Consider the following 21,914-nt stretch of genomic DNA (forward strand, 5'->3'; position numbering starts at 1 on the left):
CAGGGTCAGAGAATACGTGCAGGTTCCCCTAACCTCTTTAAATCAATTTAGTTTTCATTCCACTGAATGACTAACTTAACCAGAATGAAGAGCATCCCGTCTGCCATGTCTGAAGTCCCTAAACACCGTCCAGGAGGAGATGTAAAGGTAGCAGTGAAGAATTTCTCTCCATGTCCAGTTGCTATAACCACAGTAAAGTTACTCTGCATTCACATCCATCTTGGACCAGAATCTTCATCGTTGCCTTACAGACACTGTGGGAAAGATTCATCTGGCCTAGCTTTAGCTTGTCCACAAGGCATTTTGTTTAATCCACTTGCACAGGTTTCTTCCAGTCTGAGAACACACTTCAATAAATTCATCCCCAATACACTATGTAAAAGTATATAGGTAAGATACTCCTCCAGCAGAAGAAAAAGACAAAAGAAGAAAGAAAAGGTAAACACAGAGTAATTTGAAACATAAGCACTAACTGGAGGTTCATTCAAAAACTTTCCTACAATATTTTGTTAATGAAAAGAGCAGTCTTAAATCTTAGTGCATCACTCTACACTTTAAATGGTTGTATTCACATCTGCTCATAAGGCAATCTCTCTGGAACTGCTCACTGGAAGAAAAGTTTTGTTGGTTTTGATACATTTCTATCTAAATAATGTCAAGACTGTAGTGGTAGCCAAAGGTCCCAATCTGACTAGAGGCACCACTGTTCTAGGAAGTGTATCAATGTTCAGAGGAACTGCAGTCCCTGTACAAGGATCTACACGTACTTAGAAACAGAAATACTCCTGCAGGACATGAGTTATGTGTACAGTCAGGGAACCTGTTAGCTCACCCAACTCTTTTCTTCAAAAGAAGAGGTTCCTCTGAGGTTCCTCAAATATTATGTTTTGAAGGTCACATAATAAACTTTTGTCAAGTGCTGGGCCTCTACAGTAAATATTCCAATCAAGTCCCTCCACCAAATCAGAAAAGATTTTGTCAATGAACTATCATTACCTCTTATTTCGCAGCAGGAGCCATAAGCCTCAGCTGTCTTAACACTTCACCCACATGAAAGAGATATACACCCTAAAGAAACCTTGTTTGGCTGCTGGCACAATACACTCAGATAAAGTTAATTTGCCTGAGTCACTTCTCTTGTTTTATGCCTCTCACTCTTTCACAGAGACGGTGGGGCAGAAGCGCTGTGCCTATTCTGCTGTTAGGTGTTGCACATCCAGAAGCACTAAGGAAGACATGTGGCTCCACCGCTTCTAGAAGCAGCACCACTATTACCAACTGAAACCTGCCACCTTCAATACAAAAACCTCACATAGGCAAGTGTTATGAGAGATAGAAAAAAGCAAATAATCCACAAACACCTCTGGCTGGCAAATTTCTCCTTAACAGGAGAATCCTCAGATAAAGCGGTAGATTTAGTAGAAGTTGATGGGGTTTAGTCTACGAACATCTAGAGGGAATGGCAAAGTCAAGTGCTTACCATAGAGGCATAAAAACACAGCTTGTTTATTATTACAACTATAAAGGAAGCATTCTTATCAGCTGGCAAAGTTTCTAAGGAATATAAGTCTATGGAAAAGCCATCTCTAATTGAACCAAGTCACAACAATGAGGAGAAAGCATATTAATGAGGCAAGGCTAGGAGGTGAGATGAAGAGATAACAATACCCTTAGGAGTTCCACTGGTATTAAATGCAACTTTATTACTGTATTAGTCTCCTATGAATCTTTATGGCAAGAATAACTCTATTTATACAGATGTTCTTTCAGCCATCAGTTATTCTAGTTTAAACACAAATACAGGGAACCTTGACATTTCAAGATTACAGGGCATTAAATTAACTTAGATCAGTTATTTTGCTGTAGTAACCCACCAGGCTCTACAAGGCTGATATATTCTTTCAGTGAAAGTGAGATGCATTAATTGAAATGAGATACCCTACCTTTAATAATGCAGACTGAAGTACCTCTCTCATGGGGATTTTCATTCAGTGCCTTTATTTTAGTTCCTCTGAGTGCTACTAGTATGGTTCATTTTATCACGCAAAGGGTATTCTTAAGTAGCACATGTCCAGCTAAACTAAAATAATAGGACTGGTTTACTGTTTGACAGAGGGATATACTGTTGATATTTATGCAAAATTAAGTAAGTCTGAAATCTGGTTTCCTATGCAAAGTGACATGCGGTCAAAGAGGAAAACCCACAGAATTCCAAAATCCCACCTTCTGTAACATATAGATGACACCAAATCTATCACCTCTTGAAATACTCTCTCACAAAACACAAACTGTTAAATAAACAACCTTGGCAGTAAGATTCAGAGCTCTGGCACTTTTCCCTGCTCAGGTGAAAATCTTAGAGCTACTGGTTCGGAGTTCCAAGGAAAGAGAAGGGGATTATTATGAGAATCCATCCAAACTTTAGTGCAACTTAGACTGCCCTGTCCTGCAATGTCCAGATTAAAGTAATGTTGGCAGTGGAAAAAGAAGACTTTTGTTACCAGAAGACTTGCTCCGCTGAAAGGTCACAGACTCAAGGAGCAAAGACAAGACCCCTAAGACCTCTGGACTGGAGGAAGGGAAGTACCTTGATCCTTGCAGACGTAGACATTCATAATTTTGTGTCTTGACTCCTCATATTCAAAAAGAGGACAGCCTCCCTTTCTAGCCTCACCGAAGGAGAAATGCACTGCAGACCACAGGGTGGATTCCTGTCAGTACTACACAATGGTGACAATGCTCACACAAGGATTTAAACCAGATGAGAATCTAACTAGCAAGTCACACAACCTAATTGTTAGAAATAAAAATGCACAGCACGCTCTCAGTTTTCAATCTGCCCATTTCCACTTTCATTTCCTTGCATGGCACTATTCTACAGCATAAGACAGATTTTGAGCTGTCTCACGCTGCTAACATCCTCACTAGCCTATCTTCTCCATTCTAGGGAGGTCCACCAGCCCTGCTTGCACCCATAACAGTTTCTTTTCATTTGAGGTATCATTTTAAATGGTCAGAAGCAAGCTGGAAGACACAACACACTGGACATTTGCTAACGTCTCTAGGCCAAAGAATAAATTGGTGAGAGACAATTGCAGAGCCAGCTGAAGCAGATGGGCCTAGTAGCCAGACACAGTATGACCCTCATTTCTGGTTTTCACTCAGATCAACAGGGCTTGGCACACTGAAAGTTGAGCACACCTATATCATTCCTCAATTTTTAAACTGTATTTCTTAAGATTGGCACTGTTTTTCAATAACTTTAACTAATGTGTCAAGTTCTGCATAATTCACTCAGTCCAAACCATCCAGACTTCGAACTGTGAACACTGACCAGATTTTTGGAAGAGATAACAACCCTCCTGCTCCAGATCGTAAACCAAACTGGGATTAAAAGGAAATACAATATGTTAGGCAAATTAAGCCACATTTGCTTCACTGGCAGCTTCTTCCTCCCCTCTCTTAGTAGGGGCATCAACTCTGGTTATGGCTGGAAAGGCAGATGCTTCCCTCCTGCACCACAGCCTTGGCAATGCTCCAGGCTCCTGACACACTCCCTCAGACAGGAGAACAGTGGCAAGAGTAACAGCACATCGTGACTTTGTCATTCATGCATCAAGCAGATTAAAAAAGGTGGAGGAAGCGCAAGAAGTGACAGACAGCTTTTCTTGTCTGCATGAACCCCTTGGGCCTTGCATGGAGGATGCAAGTAGTAGAAGAGCAAGAGAGCTCTTCTGCTCTCCTCACCAGGCTCTGGGTCACATCAGAATAGGCAGGGACTTCCCATCACAGTGAACTGTGGAATAAATTGCCTGAGTTTCCACCTGACCCAGAAGTTTCTGCTTCTATCCAGGAAGACTTACAGTCCATTAATTATTATCACACCTGGAGTGACTGCTGGCAGCCTCGTTAACTACAGAGAACTGCTTTGCCATCGAGTTCTTTGCTTCGTTAGCAGCCAGAAGAACTCACACTCACAAGGTAGTTTATGTACCACATACATGACGGAATCATGCCTCTTTTTTGGTCCTCCATTACCAAGAAAGCTATATAGAAACCAATGTATTCATCTTCCCAAGGCAAGCAGTGTTTATATGCACTTCACTCTGCCAAGCTGCATGCTCACCTTTCCCTGGCACAGAAGCACTCCTTTTCACATTGCTCATTGTTTCTCTGCCTCTGGTCCTACATCAGCCAGCTTTCTGTGTCAGTGTCAATTCCCTGAAGTCTGACACAGCATTACCTTTCTGGCTGATACTGGAGTGAACCATTACCATCTGAAATTCCCAGGGCTTCAGGGAATCTTAAAGTCACAACAATTTGAACAACCATTTGCCTAACCACTATTGGAAAGCAGAATCCATTGTGGCTTACTAAAAGCTGCAGATTACATTCCAAGCCCGCAACTGAAGGGAACTGTGGCCCTCATATCTGGGTTTATACCACCTTCATGCACGTTCTGTACTGGCAATCAGATGAAGAGCTATTTAAAGTGTCTCTATTGTTACATGTCAAAATATTTAACTATTAAATTTCACCCGCCACCTGCCTGTCTTTGCATTTCATGACAACCAAGCAGCAAGCAGATATATTTTTCTGCCCTGCCTGAAGAGCGAGACTGCATGTCTGCTCGGCTCGGCTGCGGGCTTGGGAGAGGAGGCTGCAGGGGTTCTCTCCGGCGGGGTCCCCCCTGCCCTCCGCACCGCTGCCGACCCGCCTTGTCCGCTCTCCGCGCAGTGCGGAGCGTTCCGCGGAGCTACCGGGAGTCCCGTGGGGATGCGCCCGTTCCCGCACCGGCTCCCGCCCAGCGCACCTGCGCGGCTCCTGTTTACAGCCGCCTCGTTCATCCCAACCCCGGGCGCGGGGAGGGGAAATGCTATTAAGATATTAAGTTTGGAAGTGATACGCAGGGAAGGGGAGTGGGGGGAAGGGGCCTAACCAAAGGCGCGCACGCTGCGCAGGGGATGAGCGGCGGCTCGGGCGGCCCCGGCTGCCTTCCCCGCAGCGAGCAAAAGGAGTGAGAGCGGCGGAGAGCGGGAGCTCGCCGTGGAATAAAATGCCTACAGTCCCTGCGGCGAGGGGACGTGGGAGGAAGGACACCGGGTCGTCGCCGATGAGGTTCAGGCCACCCCGCGGTCTTACCTCGATCCACTTCTGAGCCTCGGTGAAGGCCAGCTCCGGCTGGGGGGGGTCGGGAGGAGGCTGAACCTCTCCCAGCTCCAGCCCGGGACTGGCCATCTGCAGGGCCCCGGCGCGCCGCGGCTGCGGCTGTGGCTGCGGCTGCGGCTGCGGCGGGGGAGCAGCCCGGCACCGAGCCGCCTGCCCGAGGTGAGCCGCGGCCGCGGCGGGGGTACGCCGGAGGCCGCTGTCCGCCTCCCTCTGCTCCCTGCGCTCCCTGCCTCGCAGCCGCCGGGGCGGGGACCGGGGGCGGCGCGGTCGGCAGCCCGGCTGGCTGCGGCTCGCCGGCGGTAACCTCGCTCCGCCGGTGCCCCGTCCGCCCGCCCGCCCCGCCGGCTCGGTCCTCCCTCGCCCGCCGCCCCGCCCGCCCCGCCGGCGGAGCGGAGCCGAGCCGCGCTGCCCTGAGCTAAAAATAAAGCAGGCGGGCGAAGCCGCTTTGCCTCCAGCCCATGCAAATACCCGCGCCGCCGCCCCCCCGCTGCCAGCATCGCACCGCACCGCATCGCATGGCGGGCGGCGCCCCGACCAGGGGGCAGGCGGCGCAACGCTCCCCCCCGGCTGCGGGGCGTGGGGAGGGCGCCGATCCCCCCGACTCCGCGGCTCCCGAGGGGCAGCGAGGCACCCGCGCACGCGGCGAGCTGCTGGTACCGGCTCTTGCATGAAACACCCGATTCATGCGTGTTGCTGCACGAAGCACCTGAGGGTCTCCAGCCCCCTTCCTTTCCCGCTGCCCGATGGCCAGGGGGCTTCTGCCGCCAGAGCGGAGCACTGGGAGGTGCCGGTGACACCCCTGCGGGCTTTCCCTCCTGTCGCTGAGAGGTGAAAGCGACCTTGCCAAAATGAGTGAGGGTCATTCAAAAGACTGCCTGACAGCAATTTTCTTTTTCCAGAAGCGAAGGGGCATCAAGATCTGCTTAAAAAAACCCCTAGCATAAGTATTTTTTTATCTCTCCTTACACAAAGGAAGAGCACTGTCTGGCAGAGACTTGCACACCTAACTTGGGTCCTGCAAGTAGTCCTAGCCAAAACGTGCTCTTTAGCCTGAAGTTAAGCACCAAAGTTTCTAGAAACAGGGAAGAAAAAAATCCACATGGCCTTTTTAAAGCCAAGTCCTACAACTCTCCACTCGCAAGTGTTGGAATGATGAGCGAAAGTTACCTGTTTATATTCATGCCAGCATAGAAAGATATCCATACTGGGAACACAAGTACGTGACATTACCACCTTGCTACTAGTGGTTTTTGAGAGGGATCATAACATACCTCATTTTCAGATTTTGATACTAATAAAAAAAATTGGGGAGAAGCAGGCTGTAGAATCTACTTTTCAACATTTCCTTACTGTAGGCCTGAATTCACCTCAGTTCAAAACTTGGGATGTTTGACTTTGTTTATTATTACAAATGAGTCAAAGAAAAAATGCTAACTTTAAGAATATAAATATATCACGGAAGTGCACATATTTAACTCTATTTCTATTATAGGATTTTGCCTTTATTGTTTGCTACCTTTTGTTTTGGTCTTTGTTTATTGTTTCAAATTTGCTGGACTAACAAAGGGCCTAAAAACAGGAGATAAAATTGATGGGGATTTTTCTGAGAACTGCAACTAGACAAAAACTAGGTGAATGGTAATCTAATCTCAAACATTCAGAGAGGAATAAGAAGTGTATCTTGAAATATTTATGCTAACGTAAACTATTTTCTGCTTCTTGTAATATTTAAATAACAGTGATGCATATGAGACATCAATTAGATTTATTCTCCCAGGGCAGTGGAAGGCTAGCAATTTAAAATAATTATCCTACCTCTCTTTTTTATTACCATGCAATATCAAATGTATGATTTTGCTGTCTGGTGATCTCATCACCTCTCAGAGGACGGGAAGAGCTGGAATGGGCTGCAGTAAGCATCAGACCACACAGAGCATTCGTTGGAGACTGAGACCATCACCACATACCCTGTCTTAAACTTGAGAGATGGACATTCGTTTCTCATTTATACAGTCAGTTTTCATGTCACTAAAGTTACTAATGTTACAGTCAGTTTAGTTGTCACTAAAGACAACGTGCTCTTACACACACTCCTATTCACATAATTACATTCAAGCATACACAACTTTTAAAATGTATTAACTCCACACAGAGGCTTGTGGATATAGAGCTAGTGCAGTCTTTAAAGAGCCTTGTCATGGACTAAGGAGTATAAAAGACACCCTGAATGGCAGCACTTCTTTCCTAGTTCTTATCCTAATCCTGAACCTGCTTCCCATTCGGTCAAGTACCAGCAGCATCTCTACCTCCCTGTTCCCATGGAAACACACTTCCAGCATCAGCCCAGCTTGCTTACTAGTTTTTTGTGGTTTTTTTTTTAAACCACCATCTGCCTGGGGAGTTGCAGGGCTTGCTCTAAGCCCCTTGGATACCAGTCCTAGATTTTTCAACGGTTTTCTTTTCCCTGTTACAGCTGCCCTGTCAACAGGAGGCAAAATATGAAAATGAGCACCCTAGAAACTCCAACAAGGTTTTCTTGAGGTCACTCTCCTTCTCCTGACCAGAAAAAATACCAGAAAAAGCCATGGAATTTTTGTAACAGCAACAAAATAGGACAATTTTTATTGTAGCTCTTTGCAAAACTCTCTTGTTTTAAAACAAATACTTCATTTCATTTTCTCTGAGGGGGGAGTTTCCAGTAAAACTCATGCTGGCATGTCAGCAATGCTTATCACCTGCATCAGAGTTACACCTGTACTTATTAGACAGGGGAAAACCTATGGAGGTGCAGGTATCTGTCAAGCTGCATATCTTTGTCTGGGTACAGTCACCCTTCCCAAAAGTAAACTGTGTCCATGCACAAGCACAGTAATTGCGGAAAAACGTGTAATATGGTACAGAAGGCAGATGCAGAGAAAGAGGGTCTTTTGCTTATGAAGGATGTCTCTGCTGCTATGCACTAAAGGAAAAGGAGGCTTTTAGGAAGATACAGTTTCAGATACAGTGAGGATTCAGCTTGTCTTAACCAGCTTGATCTTCTACCTAGTTAATTTTCTCTGTTGGCAAGAGAAACTCTCCTGTTCTTTTATGTCTTCAGCATAACATCTAAAATCTTTAAGTCTCTCGAATAGCAGGAGCAGGAGGTTAATACAGTTTGGGTGATGTGGTGGCAGGCCTGATCTTATCCCATGGCAGCAACAATCGACTTGCACTGAGGAAGCTGTGTCCTGGACAGCTTCTGCCACTGTGTCCCTGAAGGAACAGGTCTGATGTTCAAGATCAAGTTCTGAGCAAAACTGCTCTTAGATGGCATCTTTGTGCTCTCACTCCTTTATCAGGTTGTATTAGCCCAACAATAAACCTTTTCCTTCAAAGCAGATGTGACCCAACATGCTTCCAGTAACATGGGCACCCTCCCTTTGGAAAAAAATTACTTTGGAAAAAAAAATGCAAGTGGCTGAAACACGTGGGGATTCTCAATTTCTATTCTATTTTAGCTGCTTTATTAATCTTTTCTTTGTGAGCTTTTATAAATACTTCTTAAATCAGCAAGGCCCCTGGGGTGGCTAAGAAGGGGAGTTATCCTGCTAGCACCAAGGCTTTTCTACCTCCTTATCTCCTCAGCAATCTGTCAGCCCTGGCTAATATTCTCCGAGCAGAGCTTCTTTTTCCCCCAGACCATTATGGTCGTAGTTGGGGATGCTGCACAACTCTGGGCCAGATTTTGGAGAAATCTGAGCTCAGCCATAAGCAGACTGCTCTGGCTAAATACCATCTGTTGCTTGCCCGATGACTTTCATACATTTCATTGGTTTGCTTGTCCGTTTTGTCCCTTTAACAAACCACTGAACGTCACACAGACAACTTGAGGCCGTATGGCATTTATTGTAAAAATTCTGCTCGAAATTCCTTCATTCTCTAGGGTAAAACAAGGGTAGGCACATCCAGCACAGCTCTGTATACCCTCCAGATTGTTTTCAAGCTGCTCAGAGATGCAGCCTCTGAGCCATCACAGGCCTCGCATCGTTTCAAAGAGCAATGTGGCTGTCTGGTGATGGTGTAGGAGTTGGAGTGCTCTGGCTTAAAGCATATTAATACTCTCAACAGTATTTGGAGAGTATGTGGAGTTTTTTACGGCGTACTGACAGCAGGTTGTGCACTTCTGCAGCTTGTCGTGTTTCAAAGGGTGAACTCAGAGATGAACTGAGTGAGCAGATGATAACCCATTCAGCAGCATCTATCAAGGCAGAAGAGGGAGGTGGAAGAGATCTTAACCAGTCTAGATAAAACTAGACTCGAAGAGTTCGGCTCTCCATGATGTGTGGCCTGTCTTTGAGAGCAGGCTGGTAAAGACAGACACTCAAAAGCAAGAGATAGGAAAACTCTGATTTGGAAAAATTACTCAAAGGAATACTGTTGTCAGTCAAGAAGGGTTTTACTTCTTTTTTTTTTAACTTAAAAGCTAAAATAAAAGTAACACAAGGGCATTAGTTGTTAATTCTCATGAAAAAAAATCAATGACTATGAGAGCATGTTGATTTTTTTCAATCACTCAACCAAATGTCGTGATTTTACGTTTTATTTAATCAGGGCATCTGCTGTGCTGCATTGGCAGTGTTCAGCATTTGTCTGACAGCACCTGTTTGTTTATCCCAGCCACGCTGTCTTCTATCACAGTCACTTTCTCTCTGCTACCACTCACTCAGTAACATATTGTCAGGCTTGGCATCGATGTTCTGTGTTGTTCTGTGAATTACATGAGTGCATGGGTCACCCAAATTTGCTCTCTCCTTGGAGAAAAGCAGTATTATCCCTTTTCACCCTGTCCTGTGAGGGTGTGAAGCCCTTTTATGAAGCAGTTTTTCTCTATTTTGGAATTCTATATGGATTTTTGAAAACTGGTACGTATCACTGTCACCTGGTAGGCTGGGCATAATTTGATGTTTTCCTGTTTCCATGTCTTTGCATTTAATTAAATGTTTAGATTTTAAAAGCTGTTTACTATCCAGGACCTGATCTACTACTACACATATTTAACTTGCTGTAAGCCTAATAAATTGGAGCGCAGGCAGTTCAAATGGGAGATGGTGTGCATAAACACCTGTAAATATTCAACATCATTTACAAAGCATAATTTTGGGGGTCTTCACCATCCTCTCTGTTCCCTGTGTAATGAGTCCCTGATCAGTATGTCTTGAGTGCTACTATGTTTTTAGGTGTGGGGTTTTTCCTGCCTAGCCCTCCTTTCTGATTTGGACTCTTGGTTCTGCTTCTCCTGGAAGACCCTAAGTCCCAGGGTGATAGTTGTGCTGATTGCACATGGCCTGGCTCAGCTTCTCCTTTCATCAACAGCTACAGTCAATTCTCCCACTCGTCCAAACAACCACTTCCTTCCTTCTTTATATTGTTCTCATCAAGACCTGCCTTTCCTCTGGTGTAGGAAATTCCTATCCTTTCATTCTCTCTCTGTAGCCAGCAAGAACAGCAAGGTCCAGCTCCATACATGTTCATTCTGGTGCCTCCCACAAAATACATACCATATTATGAAAGGAAAATGATTATATACACAAACCAGCAGCTAAAGAGGGCTCTGAAAGAAAGCGTGGCTCTTCTAACCTTGCTCTCTGCTCCCAGAGCTGTATAGTTCTGCTGTCTTGACAGTTCAAGGCAGGAAAAGGATGTGACAGGACAATGGGCCTTTCACCAGCTGTTATCAAGGATCTTTTCAGCACATTAAAACAAAAGCATGTTGGTGGGGAGCCGTGTTTGTAGGTTTGTGTACCTGCCAATGAGATGCCTGGTTTCTTCCCCACAAAAAAAACAAATAGAGAAGCCTTCCCTTCTCTGCTGAGCTGGAAGCGGCACAGAAGGGCAATACAGTATTCCACTTTTCTTCTGAGTTTGACTGCTTTTCAGCTACTTTCTTACAATCTCTTTCATTGAAGCCTGGAAGTGGTGTGTTCTTCCAAACATGATTTGATCCAGAGCAAGAACCTCCACTTCCAGTATGTATCTGTGATAATCTAACTGATCTTACAATCTGCTCATTTAAATGTTCCCCTGCTGCCACTCACCCAGTATACATCTTACCCCATTTCACGAGTCAATTTTTGAGCACATGGAGTTATTAAAAGTTTTCTCAGTGAAGTTTACGGTAGAGAAGTTTTAGTACCCTGAGAGAGATATACCTCAACCCCTCTTTCATAGTGCCATCACCTAGGAAGGGGCTTTTAAATGTCAGGTAACATGCTCAGAGGGCCCACACCACCTACAAGTTCCATCAGTGCAGTTGAGTGAAAAGATAATTAACCTGAGCAGGTTGTTCAGTAGTCTGCAAATCTTTTCAGCAAGCTGTAGCTTCAAACGAGTGCTACACAGTTGTGGTGTTTGGGGTCAGAGAGGGATTGTCCTATGTGAGACAGTATGTGATGAAGGCAGTCAGAAACTTTTGTCAAACTGATGTCAAATAAGGTGAAAAATCAAAAACTACATGTAGAAAAAAAAGGTGATTTGGAAATAGAGTCTTAGTTTTCAAAGTTCCTGGGTTCTGATAATCATTTTCTTGGTATATAACAAATTTTGTGTTGCTGTGGCATAATTGTGTAGTTATCCAAACACACATTGCTTTTGTCAAATGTGCTAAAGGAATAGCGAAACCCCTCTCACTGATGCTAGAGCAACCATTTTGTGGGTAGCTGCTTGTGAAAGTTTGAGAAATTTGGGAAAAGCCAAATGACTTTCAGCCTTTAATTTTAGCGGTGACTTGCATCATCTGGAAAGAACCAGTGAACAGTGTCTTCCCTTTTCTTAGCAACTATCTCTGTGGAGCAGATCAAAAGGGAAAACTTGTATCAGGAATTAACATTGGATTTTATCCAAATTTGTTTGGGATATTAGCTGGTTCACAGTGAAATGGAATATTAATGTACTCAAGATATAAGGAAATAGACAGCTGAAAGTGGAAAATGGAAAGGAAAAAGAGAAGCAGGAGTAGAAAATTAGGGGGGGAAAAAAGAAGAAAAAAAGACTGGTTTGATGCAGTAGGACAACAATGGATCTTATTTACCAACATTAGTTCCATGACACAGGAATACTAAGGTGGCATTTTTTTCTCCTATATATTGAATTTCTAAAGGACAATATTTAGCAGAGGTGTGTGTTCAACTAGAAGCAAGAGAAAGCTGTGTAGTCTAAGATATAGATGAGTCTATTCCTTGGAAGCCGTCTCTCTTGATCAGCGACCTCCTGCAGCCTGACAATCCTTGCAGAACAAGACACTCATCAAAGCCTGGAGAGGTGCTTTGGTGCAAAAGGTACCATTTCTGGGACAGACAGCATCTGTCATGCCATCACAGACATAGGTGGTTACATATTCATGAGTCAGGGTGTCAAAATCAGCCATCAGACCAAACTCAAAATGAATGCTATTATGTTTTCTTTATTTTGTTCCACCCACCATTTCAAAGGAAGGAGTAGTATTTGCAACCTGACCTAAATTCCTACTGCAAGTTAAGAGGAGCTGTGGACATCTCCTCAGATAACAATCTTTCTTATAGTTCCCTAAACTGCAAGTACCAACAGGTTGACATGTGTTAGCAATATTATTTCACTACTTACATACAGACACCAGCTGAAAACTCATCCACTGGAGCTACTGATGGTGGAAAATGTAAATTTAAGTGTGGTCACAGATACAGAATACTTCTTAACAATGTGCAACTTTAAAGAAGCAAGCTGTACTATGAATGTTTGCTGGACCTTTCTATAATCTATCAGTGCTCAGTGATAGTAACTTCCTCTGCCATGTTCTGGACCTCTTGGGAACCCAACATGGGAACTTTTCTGAAGTAGAAGGCCTCATCCTGCAACACTGTGAGTCCAGCAGGGCCTTCCACACCTCTCAGGGCTGGAAGGGTTCACATAAGCTTTTCACTCTGCTCTTTCAAACCTAGACATAAACTTATTCTGCTCCCAGCTGATCAGATGTGAGCCAACTCCAAACCAGTAACACCATTACTGTAGCACTGACCATGGTTTAACAAGCTGGGCTTATTTGCTCAAACTCAAGTAACTGTAGGGCACATTTTGGAGTGTTGTTGGCTGTCTTCCAGCCTGCTTTAGGACTATGTGTGGTGACGTAGGTCTGTCTGTTGAATCACAGTCCATGTTGACAAACTGTCAGGGAAGAGAAAGATATTACACTTTGTTGAGTCACTGTCTAAAAGATTTATTGTATGAGAGCTGCCACCCATATAGAAGTGGTGCTGATGAAATTGTCAAGAATCGCTGCTATTGAGTGTACAGCCAAAAAGTTATGAGCATGGCCCTTAAAATAGCAAAATCATGGGGAAAAGAAATCCCTTTGAAGTGATTTTTGTGACTTTCTCGTATTATTACTTTTTTAATTATGTCTTTCTATCTAGCCAGCAAAAGTGTCTGGATTTTGTCCCAGTTTAGAGGCCCCAATGTGAGGCTGCTCTGTGGGTTTCAGAAATAAGTCCAAAGGTCAAGAAAACCTCAACCGATCACTCAGGAGAATGGAAAATACTTTCTAGGAGTTGATAGTCCATGTTACTGTGTCGTGGTTTAGGCCCATCAGGGAACAAAGGCCACGATTAGTACCGAAGTGGCTGAGAATTGCTCAAGGGCAGGGAGGGCTTAATTGCCGCTTAAGGTTCAGGACAAAACAGACCAGGCTACTCGGTTTGGGGAAGAAAACAGAAAATAATTTAATGCAACATCAACTAAAACATACCCACAAAAACCCAAAACATAACCAAAATGAAACAACCCAGAGTAATACATCAATGAAGAGTCCAACCAGCCTTTTTAAGAACACCTTCTTGCCACACCTCCCCTCTTCCCGGGCTCAGAGCCCTGATCCCGGGGTTTTTACCCTGTCCCCCCCTGAACGGTTCGGGGGGGCAGGCAGTGGGGGTTTCAGTCAGTCTGTTCCCGATAGCTTCTGCCGTCTGTCCCTCCTCAGGACGGGTGAACTCCACACCAGTCCTCCCTGCAAGTCCATGGGGTAACTCACACGCATGGCAGCCCTGCACGGGCTGCTCCAATGTGCACTTATTCCAAAGGCTGCAGCTCCTCTCTGCCTCTCGTGTGGGGCTGCTCTGCGGCACACAGGCTCTCCAACACGGCCTGGGCCATGGCCATCTCCCCACACAGTCCCTCGCCCACCCGGGCTCACTCACACGGAGCTGCTGGTAACTCTCAGTCCTGCCACGGATCTCCATAGATTGCAGGGGCACAGCTTGCATTCTCGCCATGGCCTGCAGAGGAGTCTCTGGTCTATCGCTTCTCCTTCCTTCCTCCTCTGGCTGAAGGGTCCGCGTGGTCGCCTCCATCTTGTATCACTCTTACACCTCCTGACTCGCATTTCAAATTCCTGTCCCCTAAATAGTGATGGCAGAGGCGCCAGATTGGCCCAGCCGGGCCGGAGGTGGGTGTGAACCCAGGAGCCGGGGGGAGAGTCCAAAAACTCTTTACCGGGTCTTCACTGCAACCCGCTCCCCCGTTACTAAGCCAAAAGCTGCTCCTTGCTATACCAGAACATACTGAAATGATTGCCAATACATGTTGGCTCTTATTCTCTGGCACTTTTTGGCCACTCATGGGGGTGCCAGTCACAAGAGCTGTATGTCAGAGGGAAGGACAGGCAATCTGCAGGTTGCAGAACTGTCATACCTGTAGCTGATCCAACCCAGCATTTTGGATATGTCTCAGGTTTTTTCATTAATCATTGCTTTTCAAAAGGGCCATATTTACTGAGTGTTTTTTCTTCTTGAAATATAGTACTCACTGAATGTGCTCGCACTGTAGTGATGACTCATGCCCAGAAAACTGGATAGGGATTTTCATAAGTCGTTAAAGGAGTTAGATGCTCAAATCTCATCAAAATTAATGGGATCCAGCACCTAAGTCCCATCCATGCCTTAAAAAATTCCAACCCTAAGGCACTAGTGACACTATGTTTGCTCAGCATGCTAGTAGGTCAGTAAAAGATCAAAATGACACTGTATCTCTAAGAGATTGGAGCACTACCATTAAGAAAACCTTTTAGAAGTCATAACTCTAAGTTCAGTTCAGACAGCACAGGTAATTCATTATTTGGGAAGCTTCTGTTCAGTATGAAGCTTTTCTAAGGGACAAAGGTCCTCCAGTTAACTTCAGACTCTGCGGGATGATGATTCTCTGAAAATGAGTGTTTTAATCAGTTTTCAGTGCCAAATTAGAATAACCCAAATTTGTGTCTGTGCACTACTTCGAGACTTTTTAGTTGAGCTTCATGGCAAATCCTTCTCTTTGTAGACCACTTTGCAACCACAATGTGGTAAACATTGTTGTACAGGAAGGGGTGATTAGTTTCTGGAGAACCTTGTGAGATGAAGGCATCTTACATGCCTTAGTGAAACCAGGAAATTGTGAGCCCCTCCAGAACAAAGACTCTCAAACCTTGTTCAAAATCAAGACCTATGGGATCTTCATCACAGTGAGTAAGGGAAGTGCCCCACAGAGTGCAGGGTGACTGGGCTATCAGCTATGGAAGCTCTTGTAACATGAAACTTGGCTCTTTTGTACTTTGGGGTAGCTAAAATTGATATAGCACTTGAGTATTCATGACCTAAACTTAGAGGAGGAGGGCAATTCAACAAGAAAAATGGAGGCTCACAATCTAGAGAAACAATAGTTCTTCAAGGCACTTACTATGGCAGTCTGTGGGTATATGCCAGCACCACCAGGTTGCCACAATCTTCCCTTATACTTTCTACAGCAGTTAATTTCTTTGGCTGCTGAAACACTGTGGAAGAGTCGAGTACTGAAAGCAGCAGAAGGTACTCACAGCACAGGAGAATCCAGCTGGAATCCGTCATGGTGTGCATGTGCATATGCTGGAGCTGCTGTGCTGGGGAGAAGTGTAAGACTTGTACATATGCTCCATTAAACCTGCCAGTTCTTAGAGCTGCTTTATTGCAAAAACTGTATGGCTCTTGTTTTCTGAGAGCTTGAAAGTGCTGAGGCTTCCAGGAACAATGCAAAGAAAAGAGTAAGATGTCAAGAAACTTCAGCCCTCGGGCAGATGAGAAGGAGCTGCGAGGGAGGGAGAGAGTCCACTTCTCAGTATTTTCAATTCTCAAGACTGTGAAACCCAGAGAGGAGATAGAGGGGTTTCTACAGCAAGACCCAGAGAGGAGGCTATACAGTGGAGAGAGCACATCCTGACTTTCAGGATCCACTTCTTACCTCCCTCTTAAATTTCTGGCCCTTGATGCCTGAATTGAAATTACTTTATTGGAACATTCTGCATTTGAAAGCTTGTAGTAATACAAAAGCCATCCTCAGACTGATTTCATATTAGGGACATACCATTCAGAATTAGGGGAGAGATGTTTACATTAACAAACATTCTTTTTTTTACAACATGGTGACTGACTGTGAAACTTAGGACTGCCTTTCCAAACCTGTTACAGTTCTCAAGTGACCATAACACAGTTAACACATCCGTTACAGAAACCATGCACAAAAATAAGGAAGTGAATCACAGAATCACACGTGAATGCTTAAACACATAATAAATCTTGGGCTCTCCACAGAACAAATACACTGTGCTTATCAGGTATAAGCCATGGCCTATTTCTCCATAATTGTAATCATAAATCTGGCTCAGTTATTGTATACATTCTACTATCCATATATTTACTTTTGAAGGATACTGCTGTAAATTTCTGAAAGATTTTTTTTTTCATAGATGCTTCCAAGTTATTAGTTCTGGGTGATAGCAGCAGGAGTACTGTCAGAAAGGAAGGTATATAGTGACCATTTATCTTAAAATTATATATGCAACTAAAGTTACATCTGGGATTGGGAACAGAATATTGATATTTACTCTCAAGACTTTGTCTCATATATATTGAGGTTGTTGAGGAAAGAACATAGAATTGGGGATGGCAGAGGGAGAATGGTTGAAAGAGTTGTGGTAGGTAGAAGTATATGGTGTGTTTTTCTGAGTGTGTCAGGTGTGTAGGATCTAGGCCATCTGTAGCTGCTTGTGATTGTGCTTTCAGAAAAGCAGCACTTATCAGTGCTGTGGTAGCTCTCTAGCTGTCATACCTACAAAGCCTACTTTGTAATGTGAGCTCTACACCCTGAAGAGAAGCCAGGCTGCTGGGCTCTCTGTGTGGACTTCACCAAGTGTTTTGACTCTGTGACTCAAGGTAATTTGTTGATGCTCCTGTAAAACCAATGAACTCAGAAGTCTTTTTATGGAATGTGTTTTTGTTCCATGATATTTTTAGAAATGTTTTGTGATTACAGAGGTAAATGACCTGGTGTGTTGGCCCTGGTGTTACTGAGAATGATGTTTGCTAAACTACAGATGAACACTAAGGATACTGACAGTGCCATTTATTCATGACATTGTTAGAACAAAAGAGTTCTTATTGTGAAGAAGTTATGTGCAAAGAGAAACATAATGGAGGAAACCACATATGACTTGTCATGTGTAAGCAGTTGTTTCTAGTTAGCTCCTGCTCGTAATGATAATCATTTGCCCATTAACTGCTTCAAGTGTCTTACGATGCATTTGGATTTATGTTCACCCTGGAAAAAAGTCAGAAGTTACGTTTCAACTGGGACCATCTGCTTTGTTGTGGATGTTTAAAGTTTACGTGGGTGCAAAAGCAATTGAAAAAAAAATCACTGAAGAAAAATCTGTCAAGGGGTATTAAATGTAAAGATATCGCATCTGCCTGTATGGCATCCCTCCAGCTCCTTGTAAGCTGGTACAGCATGTAAGAGCACATCATTGTGTGCGTGGTCTCCTCTTATATGGTACCCCAAGGTCACGCAATTGGCCATTCACTAGGGTGCTTTTTGATCTGACCCTGTATAATGCTTTTGAGATCAGAAATCACACTTGTGATCTGAGGTGCATCTCGATGTTACTAATGGTTTTGAGGTGGTTTTTTTGAGGCGGCACAATGCTGACAGCCATGAGAAAAACTATGGGCAGGGAGGCAATGCATTTGGTAAGTTACAGTGCCATCTATAGAAGGAACACAGCACCAGCCTGCAAACTGAGGGCTCCTTTTAAAAACCTTATTTTGTACGTCCAACCACCTGATCACTCTTTTGACCATCAGCTGAAACGAAATGTTAAATCCAACAGAATATTCTGAGCACTGCACTGAAGCTTTAGGCCCTCATGAAACCCTCATAAAATTTGTTCTGCTTTTCCCCCTAGTTCCCTCAGACGATATTTTTCGGCCAGTGTTGTCTCAGTCTTGCATTTGCTTTTTTTTTTCCAGTGGGCCTCTGTTAACAGAGCTGCTTGGTGGAGCAATTAAAGGCCAGGGGACTCTTAAATATGGCCTTCCCCTTCCCAAAGGGGTAGGCTAGTAAAGGTACTTAGGTGAGGCTTTGCACAAGACAGAATTGAGCAAAGTTTTAACATTCTCAGTGTGCATGTCTAGTTATCATGCAGTGGTGAAGGCTCTGACTGGGAGGTCAGGGGTCTATATTCAGCTCCCTATTGTACCTGCAGCTGGTGCTTCTGTATTTTAGGAGCTGCTGACCACCAGCAGATTGTTACAGTGGACAGTGAATTGTACAGCTCTCTGAAATACAGTTTGTTTGAAAAAACTGGATATGCATTAAGCCAAGGAGAGATGTTCAGATGTAGATTTGATGAGTTAGAAATTGTTGTGGAAGAGTCATATTCTAGCCCCTATTTCAGCCACTATTTCTTTGCTTACAAAATGCAGGAGCACTGCAGGAAGAGAGAACAATTCACCGTGAAGTGCCAAATAGCTCAGTAGTTAAATTTAGCTATGGAGGGCTTCAGTGTATGTTTTGGATGCAAAGCGGGAGAAAAAGCCTAGCCAAGGAAGGGACATAACCCAAGGCTGTCTGTCATGTGTCTTCTTTTTTCTTTCATTTAAAAAGGCACCTCACATGAAGAGAGTATTCACAGTAAGAGTGTTAGCAAGGATTAACACTTCCCTTTTGCCACCATGAAATGTTTAACCCCTTTTGGAGTAAACCTGTGCCTAGACTGAGTGTTTTCCACCACCTAGTTTAAGCAATGCCCCACTCTGTTGGTTTCTGTGTTCTCCAGCCATGAGCCCCTTGTTCCTCCCATTGCTTTTGTAGGAGATCATGCTGCCTAACCGAAGGCTGAGGTTTCCCTGAGTGACCAAATGTATAGTTTGCTCCAGAAAGCTGGTGGCAGAGCAGGACACTTAAGGTAAGGCTCCAGTGACCTACCCTGACCACCCAGACCTCTTGCTTTTTTCTACCAGTTGGCCACAACCTTGCATATGGGACAACAGCCCTGTGGCTTATCCCTAAGCATCCTCATTGCTTTGGGCAATCATTGTGCCATCACTGGGTGTTTTGCCATCAACTTGAACTGTCTTGGGAGTTGGTTTTACAACCCTCAAGAAACTGGATTAACTGTTCTTAAACTAAATGAAAGGAATTTATGAAGTCAAGATATTTTTATACTGTCTTTTTGCTCAAACTTACTTCATTCAGACCCTGATTCTGGAGGATACCAGCTCAAAAAACCCAACTTCACTGTGCAGCTGAATTTCTCATGCCTGCCTACAGCAATTTCCAACACTGGCAAAAACCTACTTGCAAAACAACTCAGAGAATATGAAAATAGAAGAAATAAGACAAAAATTCACAGTTGTTTTAAAAAGAAAGAGTTTAAAGTCTTTCACTACTGAGAACTACTTTTGATATTTATTTGGCATTCATGGAAAATGCTGTGATACCTTCTCAAAAGCCCTAGACGTAGGTTTGGGAAAAATATTTTCAATTATCAGGGAGAGTTAAAATTTTTCTTCCAGCAGGACTAATGTTTATGATCTTAGATCCAGTGAGGTAACAAAATCACCGTTAAATCACAGAAATCTGCTAGCTGAGATGCGGCTCTAGATGCTGACATTCCAGAAACACAGACCTGTAGCTCTTTCAACACTTATGCTTTCCTTTGCCTGTCATCTAAGTGAATGCTTCCTTTTTCTAAATACCCAGCAGTCTGGAGAAAGTAGCACAGAGTAAGATGAGATTCCACAAGAATAGGGACATGACATTGAGAGTCACTAGCTCTCATGTCAATGCAAGATCCCTGGCAACTCTTGGGCAGAGTTATCCTTTGCACAGCTGAGGGAAGCTGTCGCCCTTTGAGATATGCTGGGATCAGAGAGGACATCTAAGGAGAAAGACCATTCTGGAAAACAATTCCCACATCAGTGGATGCCAGTTAAACTCCAGCATAGCTCCTGCTCTGCAGCTGCTGTGAAGGAATGCAGACCTGGTTTGCTTTTGTCCACCTGTTGTGTCTCATCCTGAAGATTTCCCAGACTAGCACACTTAGAGATGTACTAAAACAGGCACATCTGGGCCACAACACATCAGTGAAATTCATTACCAGTTCGAGGGCAAAACCTGGATGTTAGATTACAGTATATTTCTTTATGAAAAGATCATTTCAGACTGTAAACATTTTTTAGATTAGGTATAGTTTTAAATGACCCATGAAGTGAGAGGCCTGTCCTGTACTGTGGGCAGTGGTTGTACATCTGAATACCACAAGCATGCACTGGCTTTCGTTCAGGAAGCATTTTCCTGAAGTCCATTTCAATAATTTCTGGTGTCCTTTCCTTTCCTTTTCCAGTGCAGAAAAGCCACCTATAATGACATAAGTTTCAGTGCACTTTCCTACATTATGGGTGGTTTCTTTTTTTTCACAGCTTACAAAGTATATGCATGTTAGTATTTGCAGAGGTTTCCTCCAGCTGGTTATCATATATACGCTGGACAGATTTTTAAGAGTACCACTGTGTACTGTTTTGTTTTGTTCTGGATTTCACTGTTCACGCTTTCTTTGTAAATAAAATCCCCACAAGAATTTGGTTTGCCCCAGATAAAAATGAATATAGATAAACATGCAGATGTTGAAAGCCATTTCTAGTCCCTGCGTCTGTGTTTCCCTCCTGAAACAGAAGTCATTCTGCAAGCTTCACTGACAGCTTGCTTTGAAAGTGAGTGTTTTTGTGGACTGCTGACTGCGATACTACATTTACTAAAGAGGTGCAGTCACACAATGGTTTGCTTCTGTATTATCTAGGTCACGGGCCAGAATTCTCCTGGGTGCTAACATTTTCAATGAAGCTGAATATGTTGGTGCACAGCGGAGCTGTTTTCCTTTTTAAAGCTCATCCTAAATGGGAATGCTGAGTGTCCTGACTCGTTTAACTGTTTTTGGTTCTGTGTAGAGTTAAGGGGTGAAGTCCTCTCCCAGAGGGCCTGGCCGCTAACTCTGCTATGGCCAAGCACTAACCTCGTGTTGAAGTTCCCTAATTTCTGCTCCTCACCCCGTACATTTACTGCTGTTGATTTTATTAAGTGACTTTGGCAGTGTTGTAGGGACATACCTGGAAGGGTTGCTTGAAATGATCCAGAAAGATGGATCAATAAAATACAGTCAAGGGCAATCTTTCTGCACCAAGTTTAGGTAATAAGAGCCTAATTAAAATCCTAGAATCATAAATCCTCAAATTTAAAACCTAGCCTATGCCAGTAGTCAGCATATGATAAACTTGCCCTGAATTAAATGCAGTAACCAATCTTCTTTTTGTTCCTAATCTTTTCTTGTGAGCAGTAGCTCTATGCCTAGCATTTTAAAGGAATATCATGCAGAATATATTGACTACATTTATGATTTC

General features: G+C 43.9%; 1 protein-coding gene across 1 annotated transcript in view; it reads right to left on the reverse strand.

The window, feature by feature from the left end:
- LIMCH1 (LIM and calponin homology domains 1) overlaps positions 1-5,373 on the reverse strand; it is a 181,519-nt gene extending 176,146 nt beyond the window's left edge. The window contains 1 exon segment of the mRNA XM_061992263.1: positions 5,143-5,373. Coding sequence (XP_061848247.1) covers positions 5,143-5,238 — 96 coding nt within the window. The 5' untranslated portion in view covers positions 5,239-5,373.
- Positions 5,374-21,914: the final 16,541 nt, after the last annotated feature.

Source organism: Colius striatus, chromosome 3, assembly GCF_028858725.1.
Source record: "Colius striatus isolate bColStr4 chromosome 3, bColStr4.1.hap1, whole genome shotgun sequence".
Taxonomy (NCBI): Eukaryota; Metazoa; Chordata; class Aves; order Coliiformes; family Coliidae; genus Colius; species Colius striatus.